This window comes from Pseudochaenichthys georgianus, chromosome 19 (genome assembly GCF_902827115.2).
Source record: "Pseudochaenichthys georgianus chromosome 19, fPseGeo1.2, whole genome shotgun sequence".
Classification (NCBI taxonomy): Eukaryota; Metazoa; Chordata; class Actinopteri; order Perciformes; family Channichthyidae; genus Pseudochaenichthys; species Pseudochaenichthys georgianus.
Genome location: NC_047521.1, coordinates 10,617,333 through 10,632,102, shown reverse-complemented (window position 1 = coordinate 10,632,102; position 14,770 = coordinate 10,617,333). Strand labels below are relative to the sequence as shown.

The window sequence follows — 14,770 nt, the reverse complement described above, 5'->3', positions numbered from 1 at the left end:
GGAATATAAATCGGGAACATTTCAAACAATGAATATGGTAAATAGCAAGATAATAATACAAATCAGATAAACAACATTTATGTGTTTATGAGAAACGTGGTGCAATGGACAGATTTGTGTCAAAAAGTGTTGAGGTTTGACCCCAGCATTACACATTGTTGTTGATCCTGACTTGAAGAAGCTATCATACCCTAACCCAGGGGTGCCCAACCAGTCGATCGCGGGGAGATTCCCAGTCGATCGCGAGATGTGTCTAAAAATAGAACAACAATATTCTGTTTTATCGTTAATGTCCTATAACATAATCTTCCTGTGCCAGAATAATGCACTTTGGCCGGCGTGTGTCGGGGCGTGGCTGGTCCGCAGTGGGCACTAGTTTGCTAACGTTGTCCGTGTCAACAGAAGTGACAGTCCGCACACACACAAGACCGCAATTATGGCAGAAGCAAAACATATATAATTTTCACTCCGAGTGGGAGGATGTTTATGTTTGTATAGATCTATTCCAATTCAAAGTCCATCTGTCTCATCTGCAATGCGAGCGTGGCTTTATCGAAGAAGGGTAATTTAGGAGCGACATTTCAAAACAGTGCACAAACGCTACAAGACGGAATTCCCTCCTGATTCTGCCCTATGCTCCCAAAAGGGGAGGGGCCTGAAAGGACAGCTAAATGCACAGCAGTCCATTTTCACCAGGCCCAACAACAAGAGCAAGGCTGCTACCAGAGCATCTTATCGTGTCAGTCAGGTTATTGCGAAACACATGAAGTCTTTCAAAGACGGCAAAGTTGTGAAAGAAGCATTCCTGGAGGCTGCCGATGCGTAATAAAAATAACAGAAGCATTTCAACAGGTTTTTGATATGATAAAAACTCAAGTTAGATACCGTTATTAATCAGCTGTAAGTTTGAGTTTGTTTGAACTTATTCATTCTAATTATTGTACAACATGGTATAAGAATGCAAACTTAAATTGATTATAGTCTATTCAGGTTAAGAAACTAGTGTTGCTTGCATCCTATTTTAAAAGGCATTTATTTTTATAATCTACTAAAATGCAACAAAAAAAAGGGTTTGATTCTATTAATGTTGTCTTTTTTATTGCACTGTTGCAGCAGATTCCTGTGTAGCTTCATATCTGAGTTGTCTTATTAGTAAGACTAATTTATACTTTTGTAGCAACACTATTTTTAAATAATGGCAAAGAAAGGGTTCAGAGTTTTTTCCTGTGTCATATGTGGCAGCACTGTTCAATGTTTCTTAAACATTAGTGTGACGTGTGAGTAAACTCCAACTCTGTATCAACAACACTGTTAACTTCAGTTAAATACTTGTATGTGTGTATAATAGATTAGAAAGAGGTGAGATAAAGGATCTGCAGTATTTTATGAAGTATTCATCGTACAAAGGTCAGTTTTATACAAGTAGAAGTGTGTATTTACCTGGTAGTAGGCTGTCAGTAATGGCTACGCCTCTCTATTTGGACTGGTAGATCTCGGCAGACTGGCAAATTTAAAAGTAGCTCTCGGTTAAAAAAAGGTTGGGCACCCCTGCCCTAACCTGTTAATGATTATACACTATTCTGAAATGGTGCAATTTCAGACCTTCATCTTTTGTTTAACCATAAATACTGTGTTCTTTTTTTGAAAGTCCATAAAACCTTTACAAGCTAGTCACTGCAGTTTTGAGAAAACATGACTCAAACAGGAGTAAAGTGGTGTTTTTTTCAGCTGCGTAGTTATACACATTTGGTGCTCTAATAATATTTTGGGTCAGCGGACGGTGTATTTAGGTCTCAAAATAAACCACCACGAGGGTCCCTGTCCTACTCTGCTTTCCTTTTATCTTCCTGTTTCTTCTCCATCCTTCTCCTCCTCCATCATTCCTCCTTTTGTCTGCCTCCTCTGCCCCACCGTCTCCTCTGGCAGGAGACATGGATGAATTATTCATGAGGGCAAACATAAATCCATGTTTGAAGCAACTCACGGTGTTCAATAATTCATATTTAACCGTTTCAGCATAGCACGAGGTAGAGTAGGACAGAAATCCTTTGTTTATTAAAAATCATCCGTCTGCAATTTATCTTTTTTATTGCAGGTTCTTTCGTCCAACAGTACAAAATATGTAAAGATATTCTGCAGTGATATCGACATATTTTATTTATGATTTCATGTTTCTGTAGTATGAAGGTCACCCTTGCAGATCTATTTGTTATTATTTATTTCTCTTATGATTAATGACTTGTCAAGAAAGATGTACTGAGTGTCCTACTGTCCTGTCTACAGTTTATTTATGTTTTTCAAACACATCAGGTAAAATGTGCTGTGTCATTGCAAGTGTTCATGCTTGAAGATAAAGATCAAACCCCACTTTCAGCGTTGTCTGTTCACTGTGGTTGCTTTTAAAGTATTTGTAGGACATTAAACTGTCTCAGTGCCTTTCCTGAATCCATAATAAAGCAGAGGAAACAGGAGGGCAGTGCAGGGAATGCTTATGACTTTCTCAAAAAGGCTACATTTATGCATTTTAACATGTCCGCCTGCCCGTGGGTGTGCTGCGGAGATGCTCTGATTACGACTGTTTGTTTTCCTGTGCGTGTGTGTGATCTCCATAAGGAGAGCTTCAGCTTTGATGTGTGAGTGTAGTGATGCTGAGTTGGTTTTATCCAGACAGTCGGCATCCTGTGTAAACACACACATGCCCGTCCTCATACACACACATACAAACAAACACAAGTGTTGTTTTTATGTATGAGAAATATTTCCTTTTCTTTGATGATTCATGCTCTCTGCTGCTGTGTCTCTCATTTGTTATACTGCCTGTGTGAATGGATATGTTTGCAGTAGGATGCAGTTGGCGTCGTCTTGTTTTCTTCTCAGTTTGTGCCCATTAGCAGCTGCATTTCCTTTCGATTTGTCCTTGAGCGAGACACTGAACTCCTACTGAAGCACTTAGACTCTCTTTAGAGCATGAGCTGACATGCCTATATTGAGAAATGGTTATTAGAAGGCCATTTGGCTTGTTAAAGCCCATTGTTATGACCCGGCTCAAAAGGCCACAACAAAAAGGAGACACACCATGTTGACGGTTAACAAAATATGTTTATTTAGGACAAACAAATCAAATTAAGTCAAAACCAGTAAAGTATGAGGTGTGGATGTCAGTGGTATCAGTAATGTAAATGCAGGGTGAGGATTGTATGGACATGTATGTGTGTGAGAGTGTTGAAGTGCACAAAGTAAAGCAACTGAAGAAACTCATAGTATACTCAACAAAACCGGAGTGCCTGCAGGGAGAAGCAGAGAGCCCAGACAGGAGCAGAGAGGCTTCAAATAGCTGCAGAGCACCAGACCCAGGTGCCCTGAGTTACTGCAATCAGTGCAATGAAGGCAGCCTATAATGCAGCACAGACAGAACAGCCACACCCTTTCTACTGATGGACCCACAGGGGCATCACACCCATTCACACAGGTCCACCTTCATGCTAATCTAATAATAGTTTAACAAGTTTCAATGGCCACTTATTCAAGTCACTGCGATAGATCTTAAAATGTTATATATAATTATACTATTTTGGAATAAGTTATCTGAACTGATTAACCTAAAGAAGTCATTTAGCTTAAGGTGAAACATGCAGAGGGAGAATTGTGTAATATTATTTTATTCTAAAACCACTGTAATAGATGTTAAAGGTCCCATGATATGGCCATTTCTACTGATCATACTTCCATTGTTGAGGTCTACTAGAATAGCACACACACACACACACACACACACACACACACACACACACACACACACACACACACACACACACACACACACACACACACACACACACACACACACACCTGCAGCCTGGCTGTGAGTCTGTGTGTGTGCTCAGACACAGACTCACAGCCTCGCCGCGTCCCACCATCTCAGGCTGAGAAATCCGCGTAACGGCTCCGCGGACGCAACGGCTCCGCAGATTGGTCCATTTGGGTATGGTTACGTCACCATACCCAGGAAGAAAAAAATGGAAAATGTCCAATGTCTTTTCTGTGTTAGAGAGGGTGTACTTTGAGGGTTTGTGACTCTGCAGACCGTTTACATGCAGACAAAGCTACATAACACACGAGGGGACGGGTCATAACCGGAAAAGCATGTCACGAGCCCTTTAAATCTTTGTCTACGAAAACAGTTCGAAAAAAGTCAATTTTAACTTCCACTCATTTACTGCTTGAGCACTTACGGACTTTAAAATGTGCTCTCTAATATCTTTAAATGAGAAAAGTGATGACCGTGATGGTCACGAGGGTCATAACTAAAGGCAGGTTATACATTCTAAAAGCCTTGGAGAGATCACAAAATGGTGATCTTCATCTCTTTAATGTATTTGTTAAATCCTTGAACAAAATGTAATGTGACAGTGTATTCTTTACTTTTTAGATATTAAGTGAAGATTAAAAAAGTTGCTCGTACATTCATGAATGGAGAGTTGTTTGTTTGCAGGACAAATGTAATATTATTGTTGGTTTATTTTGTTATACCAACTTGTCAAAATGTGTTTTTCGAATGTTTGAAACACAACCTAACTTGCTTTCTTCAGTTTGGCTGCTGCTAACCGTTAGCAGCTAACATGAAGTATTTACATGTTCCTCTTGTATTTGGTTCACAGGATGGGTTCACTCCTCTGGCAGTGGCGTTGCAGCAAGGCCACGAGCAGGTGGTTTCCCTGCTGCTGGAGAACGACACTAAAGGGAAAGTTCGCCTCCCCGCGCTACACATCGCTGCACGGAAGGACGACACCAAGGCCGCCGCGCTCCTCCTCCAGAACGACCACAACGCTGACGTTGAGTCCAAGGTATGCTCTCCGCACGATATACAGGACCACAAATCATCTTCTCTCACAGAGAAAGTGATTGTTTATTATTTTATATTTATTTGATTGTTATATTTTGATTGGACCTGCAAGTTAGCCACGTACTGCAGTTTTACTCCATTTCTTAAATAATTTTGGGCAATAAGTGATTTTTGAAATACGACGTATTATAATTTTATAATATTAGATATCATGGCAGTGAATTTATTCATGGCATCATGGGGAATAAAGAAGGAGGAATACTTTTTAGTTTTGTTCTTCTGTTATTAAAATTAAATCGAATGTGATTTTTTTTTTTTGGTTCCAATAATGAAAGCATTTAAGTCATGTTTTAAAACATGTTTTCTCTGGAAAAAAGTATTTAAATCTGTAACAATATACAGTAACTAAACTATAAAGAAAAGTACAGCATTAATTTATATTAGAGGAATACATTTCTGCCACCTACCGACTTTAAAGGTCCCATTTCTACTGATCATTATTCCATTGTTGAGGTCTACTAGAATAGATTTATATTGTGCAATTTTCCAAACTCACATTGGTTTCTCACAGCATCTCTGTATAGTCTGTGTATTCACTCTCTGTCCTAAACGGCTTGTTGGAGCTCCTGCCCCCCCTCCCAGTGAGCCCACTGTGCTCTGATTGGTCAGCTCGCCCACTCTGCTCTGATTGGTCAGCTGATGAGTCCACCACCGTTACAGCAGAACATCAGTGATTATGTGTTACAATGGCGTTAAAATGACACCAATAAGCACAAACAGATGAGAATGCTGTGTGGGGTCTGGGTGCCGTGTTGGCGGCACCCAGTTGGCGAGACATCACGAATGGACGCGGGAAGGGGGGGTTGCTGAGGGGGCTGCAGCACCCCCATCTGCGAGGCTCCACTTGCACCCGCACACACAAACAAGCATGACATGGGACCTTTAAGGGAGAGTCTCAGTCCATCATCCGGTTGTGTGTACCTCGGTTTGTTTGCCTTTTAGTCCTTTTCATCACTCCCAACATTTTCTCATGTGTCCATCCTATGCTTGATGAAGCCGTGGTGTTGGTGTTGTCGTTGTTGTGGTGCACTAACCACCCCATTCTCTCCTCCTCCTCCTCCTATTCGTTTCCTATTGTTACCCTACCGCTTCCCTTCTAGATGATGGTGAATAGAGCAACAGAGGTACATCTTCTCTTGTCGTCTTCTCTCCTTCCTCTCCTTTCAGTATTCTCTCATGGTCACCATTGCAAAGCCAAAGCCTTCTCTCTGCTGGCATGCACCGTAAATGCTGGCATGAAGCTTTCGCTGCTGACAATGTCTCACCTGTGCACCTGCTTTTTTTAAATCTGCATCGCATTTTTGAATTTGCTCTATGTGCATCCAGTGGCTTGCAGCTTCTTAGCAGAGTTTTAATAAATGCCATTAGAGATACCTTTATATATACTGTATATATATATATATATATACATAGAGCTTTAGGAAACATTTCACTTATGAGCCGATCAAGCCGAATTTGATCAATACAACAGCAGTCCTGTTGGGAGTTCTGCACTTTGATGTACTTGTTTACATTTTTAACATGAGATACTGTTTTCTCCTCCTTTATTTCACGAAAATCAGTTTTCATTGACACAAAAGAGATAAGGAATTACATCTCTAATGAAAACAAAGAACTGGTTCTTAATGTATGGTATGCTTACGGTAGTTATTCTTGTCTAATGCAAAAAAAGCCTAATTTCCATTTAAATCGATTGAAGCGTTGAATCAGAATTTTTTTTTTGTGAATGTCTTTTTTAACATGAAAAAGGCAGCAGTGAACACTTTGCTGCAATTGTTGTTCATATACATGCTAAGGGTATGAAGGCCTACATATGAAGGTTTAGGCCTTCTGCTCAGACTTTAGGGAATGGTTTGATATTTTGGGAAATGCTCTTTATTTGCTATTTTGCAGAGTAAGATGAGAAGATTGACATCACTCTTATATCTGTGTGGTAAAGGAGAAGCTAAAGGCAGCAGCTTAGCCTAGCATTACAACTTGAACATGATATATCATTTGTTTGATCCATAACAAATGTAATTGGAAAATAGATGTCCTGGGAGTCACCCCCGACAGTAGCTGTAACCAGACTGAATCCTGGCTTTGCTTCATATCTTCCATACAGACATGGGAATGATATTGATATGTCTGTCCAACTCATGCATTAACAAGAATAAGAGTATTTGCCTGATATGACACTGCTCTTTTTATGTATTTTAAGAGAATAACTAGCATATTGCAATATTGAATTTTCAACGATGAAAAAGTAATTTTTCGTCTGCGGTCTGCCCAGAAAATGATTTGCATGTGTTGCTCCAGATCATTAAACCATCACTCTCTAGGTTTTTAACCTCTTTACCGTAAATGGCTAATTAAATGTGTTTAGCAGTTATAATTACATTTGTCACAGAGTTGATGTTTTTGTTCTTTCCCCCCCGTTACCTTTTTCCGCCCACAGAAGAACCTTTCTGTAATGTGATCCTACTCCAGTTACAATTACACATCTATGAAGTGCTTTTGCTCTCACACTGCTTAAGACATTGTGTAGACTGTATTGCTTCTGTCTGAATTCAGTTAAATTAAATGTCAGTGCTTTATGCCATCGAAGGCTCTCATTTAGCTGCCAATGAGAGGACAAAGTGGAGCATGCCAGTAGATTTAATTAAATTGCATTTTTTTTTTTACAAATGTGACATTATGCTGACTGTCCTTTGAAAAAATGCTTAACTGTCACAGTGCCCAGAAAGCAGTTGAGTCAGCTTTCTGTAAAGTAGCTTCTTGGTTTCATTTTGTAATAGCATGTGGACCTTTCCTATGTGTTGCTTTGGAAATGGAAGTGATTTATTAAGTCTAAAAAAGATCTGAACAAATGAATGATTTTGGATGAGTAGTTTGAACCCATGTACATGAGTTAAGCTGGTTTATGACTCATTTAAAGGTTTCTTTAGGTCAAGCCTTCCAACAAATACTTCCTTCAAAGCATCCTTTTTAGAACAACATACTTCCTATTAAATCAATATTGTCTTTGATTAATGCAGAAGCATGTCAAGATTTGCAAGATTCTTTTTTGTTGATGAAGGAATCGAGACAAATCCTAAATAGACACTTTAATAATGGCCTTTGCATGTTTCTTATTTGACAGGAGCTCAATGTGCTATGTTTGAATATAATTGTGCTTCTAACCACTACACAGCTGACCTATGTCGCTGCTACTATCACTCAAGAGAAGTAGAAGAGTATTTCTAATAAGATGTGAACCCACGACTCAGAGCATGTTTGACTTCTGCTCAACCTTCGTCTGCTCTATTAGCCTGCTTTTGGCCAAGCTGCTATTTAATATATGCTTTGCTTGCAGCTCATTGAGAGAGTTATGTTTGTGTTCCTTTATTCTCTCTTTTAATTTAATGTGTCTATCTTTCTGTTTCTCGTCCCCCTCAGAGCGGTTTCACTCCTCTCCATATTGCGGCTCACTACGGCAATATCAACGTAGCAACACTCCTGATGAACAGAGGGGCAGCTGTGGACTTCAAGGCAAGGGTAGGTACTTTGCTTCAAAGAAGGCAAACACACACACATATTCACACACCTTTTTGAAGTCAGGGCTTCTGCAAACACTCACTGTACGACTCTCATATGAGAGGGCGGGACGGTGTGTGTGCAGGAATCTAACATGTACACACGTAATCCTGCAGCTGTGCCTGTCACTCTGCTGGAGAACATATACGAGATGTCAGTGTGCTATAGGATCCTACAGACAGGAGCAGGATGCTGGGCTTATGGCTGTTTGAGTATGTCCCAAATAAGCAGGGGTAGAAGAAGATGTTTAACTTATTTAGAATTAACTACTTAATACTTAGTCCTAATTTTTGATGTTATTTAACTGAATGTACTGAATATAAAGTTTAGAATAAAAGCCAGCCATGTCCTTTTAGATTGACTCCTGACTGATTTTGGAACAGACTGTTCAACATAGAAGCAAGATGCAAATCCTTTGGGGTTGTTGTGTGTCTCTTTGAAGTTGTGATGCCTCTCTTTGAGGTTTGTGTCTTTGTTGTTATTTGTGTGTCTTTTTGTAGTTGTTTTGAGTCTCTTTGTGGTCTTTTTGTGTCTCTTGTCTCTAACTCCTGACACTTTGGACACCAGTTCCTGTTACCTGTTGGCCAGTAGCCTTTTTCAGAAATCCATCCATGCATTTATTGTAGAAAATGTCAAATAATTTAGGTTATTTTATATTTGTGTGACCTTATTTAAAAGAGATTCTTGCAAACATCACTGTGTATCAGTCTGTTTTCAAACAAATATGAAGATACAATTGTACCATGTCCAATAATACAGTGCAGAAGAGTGTCTTATTGAAACCTCCCCCTCCTCTTTACCCCTATAGAAAAAACTAGAACATTAAAACCACTTTGAGGCTAAAGCTGCTTGACTGGTAATGTTCCCCTAGAGGGGGATATTTATCTAGTTTCCTCCTACACTGGCCATTTCTCAATGTTGAGTAAAGCTGCTCCAGAGCCACTATTTTCAAGCATACGTCATCGAGTGGCGCCGAATCACTGTTTAAATGCCCAGCATACATGTGCTACCAAGCAAGTCTCCTCGACATTGAGAAACAGCCACTGTCACATAGAGCCCTTTTTTGTCGAGTAGGCACATTTTAGACAAGGGAGATGTATTAAAATGCTGGAGACACGGACAGGCTGTCTGGAATGTGTTGGAAGGTTTCATTTTCAGTTAAAATTCATTTGGAAGCCCATTGAATGCACAATGTCATTATTCATTTTTAAGTTACTTGACATTATGTGAGCAAAAACAAAGTTAGGACATTTAGTATAGTATTACTATTGTTATTTATCCTTTCTCTTAAAACAAATATGACTTGAAATGGGTGATACATTTCTGTGTCTTCTTGTCTTTGTGGCTGAATAAGGAAATTATGCTTTTTTCTTTCTCAGAATGACATAACACCACTGCACGTAGCATCCAAACGTGGGAACGGCAACATGGTGCGGCTGCTGCTGGAGAGAGGGTCCAAGATAGATGCACGAACCAAGGTAAAAACGCATCAACAATCTACATTTTTTTACTAACGTAAATATTTGTTAGGTCTCCATCAATTCAGCAATATACTTCTATAAACTTAGTGACCAGCAAAAGACAGATAGAATAAAAAACATTTAAACTTAAAAGCCCCTTACGTCTGAATCAATTCACATCTTTGAACAAAAAAAGTATTTCAAGAGCCCGAGCTTTGTCCATTTATCCTCCAATACAATAGTACTCATACAGTATTATATCATCATCTACACCAAGTCAAACGGTGGGTCCCCCTTTTGTTTTGATAAGGGATTCTACCAACCTATAGACCACCATATCATTCTTCAAATTCAATATCACCCAAAAACCTCCTACAGTGGTTTGGAAGTGACCTGCAGTGCATTAGCCCGTGCATTGAAGGCTTTATTGCATTGCTTAGGGACACTGTTAATAATAGTATGAAGTGAACTGTGCCTGTGCTGTTTGTTTCTCCCAGGACGGTCTGACTCCTCTCCACTGTGGAGCCAGGAGTGGCCATGAGCAGGTGGTGGAGATGCTGCTGGACAGAGGAGCTCCAATACTATCCAAGACAAAGGTACACCTCCAACCTTTGTGTGTCTCTTTATTTCTCACCTGTTTTTATGACTCTACTTACTGTTTCAATTTGACTCTGGCTCATCTACTCTGACAAACCCTCTTACACAATGACGAATTAGTAAATGGTGAAGAAATTACAAAAGGACTAGTAAAAATGCTAACACCACTCTATTGTAGTTCGTTGAGGTGGAGCCATTTTCTAAGAATTAACTAATGATTATTTCCATGGATTCACCTGCATCTTATTTCCATTATTATTCAATCCAAGGTTTGGTTTGGAGAAATTCTGAAATTAGTAAAAACTACAATCATAATTTCTCAGAGATCATATTGACACCATCAAAATGCTTTATCCAACCTGTAGTACAATATTCCCAATACTTAGTAATACAAGGAAAAATGCTTTGGTTACACATTTGTGAAGCCAGAACCATGATGTGTTTTTGCATGAAAAATTATTAATATCAATAATAATAAATAGTTGTTGATTGGTGGTCTATTAATGGTACATATAATTTGTACTTGATTAACTGTACTAAATGTCATTCCACAACTGATGTCAACTACAGCTTTATTAACTGGTGACCCTATTCCCTACAGAACGGTTTGTCTCCGCTCCACATGGCGACCCAGGGAGACCACCTGAACTGCGTCCAGCTGCTGCTGCACCACGAGGTGCCTGTGGATGACGTGACCAACGACTATCTGACAGCGCTGCACGTGGCGGCACACTGCGGACACTACAAGGTGGCAAAGGTGATCGTGGACAAGAAGGCCAACCCCAACGCCAAGGCTCTGGTGAGGATAAAATGATTTAAGACCGGAAGACAGTTGACGCTCTCAAGCTTTGGAAATCATCTCAACAATAGTTAATTATCAAGTCTGGATTTGTTTGGGGGAACAGAACGTTTCAGGAAAATAGACAGAAACAGAGAAGGGGTTAAGATGATGGGATGATAGACAGATCTTGCCCCCATTTCTCAAAAGTGTTACCAACCTATTCAACTGTATGTATTATGTAGATCAGTGGTTCTCATTCATAACACTTACGTTCGATGTCTCACTATGGGATGCGCCTCATCGCGGAGCAAACAGAAGCATCAATCTCATTACGCCAATCCTGATTGGCTGGTGATCTTGACGTCAGCGTCAGGGAATTCACCCCCTATAAGTAGCTTGCGCCACGACGCATGCGTCATTCAAACACCTGATGACGCTTTTCTTTTTCTCTCTCAAGGAGGAGAAAAGGATTAGAAGTATATTGACACACCAGTCAATATTCTTTGAGAACAAAGGACCGACACCGTCCCTTTTTCTCCGGAGTAAGGACGGGTTGGTAACACTTTTCTCTCAACGACATACCTGTTACGAGCGGGTCCTCTCCACGCCACGAGGCGAACAAGATGGACGCCTCTCCCCCTCACACCAGCGGAGTCAGGGACTCGGAGGCTCGGTCATGCGGCTGCGGGTTGAAGATAGCAGGCACAGACTCACACCAGGTCTGCTTGTCCTGCCTCGGGCTGGAACACGCCCAGGAAGCTATCGACAACCCCGGCTCGTGCGGGCAGTGTGCCCGTTTCACCCGAAAGAGCCTCCACCGACGGCTAGCACACCAAGCTAGCTTGTTGGAACAGGACTCCCTCATGTCCACTGATTCGCTGTTTGGCAATCAAGACACGGGGGCGTCCGCCGCAGAGACTGAGCCCCTCACTGTGTCGGTCTGGGGCTCACTAACAGCGGCAGCAGCGGAACCGGGATCCCACGCCGTGTCAGGCCGGGACCCGGTGGCGGCAAGAGACACGGGAACGGAGCCCCACGCCTCACCAGGCGGGAGCTCCCGGCGAGACCGCGGAGGCTCGGCCTGCTCCGCATACTGCCGATGGAACTGCTGGTGGCAGCCCACCTCCTACCGAGGATGGGCCCGTCACCAAGCAGGAACCCCACGCTGCCAGCGAAGGTGGACCGTTTCCAGTCGACCATGACTGAACGGTCCTACAGAGCCGCAGCGTTGTCCGCCAGGGCTCTGAACGTTTCCTCACTGCTAACCGCATACCAAGCGGAGCTCTGTGAGGATATATGGCCCAGCCGCTGCCTTCGCAGCGGCAGCCCTTCCTCCAAGCTGCCCCGAACCCTGCTCGGTTCACAATACCGAAAACGCAGAGGTCGCAGTCCGCCCGAGTCCCCAGCCCAGGCAGGGGACGAGGGCGAGCTGGCCTAGAAAATCTCCGGTTCCGGCTGCAGCCCAGGCGCAGCCAACCCAGAATTTCGGCCAGCAGTCGAGGAAGAAGAAGCGAGCGGCGTGACAGCCCCTCCTTCTCCCCTCTGTGACAGAGCTGGAAGTCTACGGTTCCCCAGCTCTAAATGTGTTCCCGCCGCCTCGAGAGATGCCTCAACACCATCCTCAAGTCCGCATAAACACATGTCACACACTTATTGATTTTTCTGTCATAAAACATTTTCCGCTGACGCATCCAGGCTTCGAGCCAAGGGTGCAGCTCAAAAAAATGAAAAGAAAAACAATAAACAGTCCGTCAACTGTTCCCCTTCTGAGAGCAGCTACGGCCTCTCTCAAAGGGCGGACAATTGACGGGTCTGTGAAGACACCACCGTCACGCGCATGCGCAGTGCCGGCTGGGGTCGCGAAGGCACCACCGTCACGCGCATGCGCAGTGCCGGCTGGGGTCGTGAAGGCACCACCGTCACGCGCATGCGCAGTGCCGGCTGGGGTCGTGAAGGCACCACCGTCACGCGCATGCGCAGTGCCGGCTGGGGTCGTGAAGGCACCACCGCCACGCGCATGCGCAGTGCCGGCTGGGGTCGTGAAGGCACCACCGCCACGCGCATGCGCAGTGCCGGCTGGGGTCGTGAAGGCACCACCGCCACGCGCATGCGCAGTGCCGGCTGGAGCTGTAAAGGCACCACCGTCACACGCATGCGCTGTGGCGGTGGGGATTGTCGAAATGGGGCACCACAGTGCTCAGACACTGGAGGGCCCCATAACACAACAAATAGAGACTCAGAGGGGAAGAGACGTGACATCTCAGCTGGCTCTAAGGAGCATACAGCGGGAGATGCTCACGACATCTGCTTGGGTTTCTCAAGACAGTTACACGGAGCTACAGACTTCAAGTCACCGTCACCCCCCCTCGCTTCTCGGGCATTCTGCATTCGCAGGCCCGAGGAGAGTCAGCCCATATTCTGGAGAGAGAGATTCTCTCACTCCTAGAAAAGAGAGCTATATCTATTGTACCCGCCGAGCAGAGTCAGGGCGGCTTCTATTCCAAGTACTCCCTCGTTCCCTAACGGGGAGGGAACGGAATTCGGCCAATACTTGATTTGAGGGCTCTGAACAAATATCTAAAAAGATATAAATTCAGAATGCTCACTCACACTTCTCTGCTGCGGCTCGTGCGACAAAACGACTGGTTTACATCAGTCGACCTGAAAGATGCGTATTTCCACATCCCAGTATATTACCCACACAGGAAATATCTGAGATTCGCATTTCAGGGGATCTGTTATGAATACAGTGTACTTCCCTTCGGTCTGTCTCTCAGTCCAAGGGTGTTTGTACGATGTACGGAAGCCGCGATAGCCCCGTTAAGACAACAGGGTATTCGCCTGGCGACCTACGGGGACGACTGGCTGCTTCTCGCACAGTCGGAGCAGGAGGCTGTTACGCAGACAAATGTCCTCATAAAGCACCTGCTCAACCTGGGTTTAATAATAAACACAGAGAAGAGCATGTTGTGCCCCGCGCAGACTATACTCTTCCTGGGGTTACACCTGAACTCGATGCCCTTTTCAGCTCGCTTCCTTTGTCAGCGGAAAGAGTGAAAGCTTTCAGAGCTTGTCTCGCTCTTTTCCAGCTGCGCTAACATGTTCTCTTCAGATCATGCCTGCGATTGCTGGGGCTCATGGCGTCAGCCATCCTGGTCGTCGGACTGGGACGCTTACACATGAGGGAGTTGGGTGGCCGCCCTAAAACTAACCATCACTAAGAGAGTGATGGTTACTGTGAAATGCGTAATGGCACTGCGCCACTGGCTGCACCCGACTTTTCTAGTACGAGGTGTGCCTATGGGTGCTGTCCTTTCACGGAAAGTGGTCACCACGGACGCATGTCTGACAGGTTGGGGAGGTTTTATGAAGGTCGCCCGGTGAGGGGTCTCTGGAGCAGAGACCTCCAGCGGGCGCACATAAATTACCTGGAGCTTTTAGCGGTGTTTCTCACCCTAAAACGCTTTCTGCCTT

General features: G+C 43.4%; 1 protein-coding gene across 1 annotated transcript in view; it reads left to right on the top strand.

The window, feature by feature from the left end:
• The window catches only part of LOC117464691 (ankyrin-3-like), a 118,795-nt gene that overhangs the window by 34,282 nt on the left and 69,743 nt on the right, over positions 1-14,770 (top strand). The window contains 6 exon segments of the mRNA XM_034107264.2: positions 4,659-4,844; positions 6,004-6,027; positions 8,321-8,419; positions 9,838-9,936; positions 10,416-10,514; positions 11,117-11,314. Coding sequence (XP_033963155.1) covers positions 4,659-4,844; positions 6,004-6,027; positions 8,321-8,419; positions 9,838-9,936; positions 10,416-10,514; positions 11,117-11,314 — 705 coding nt within the window.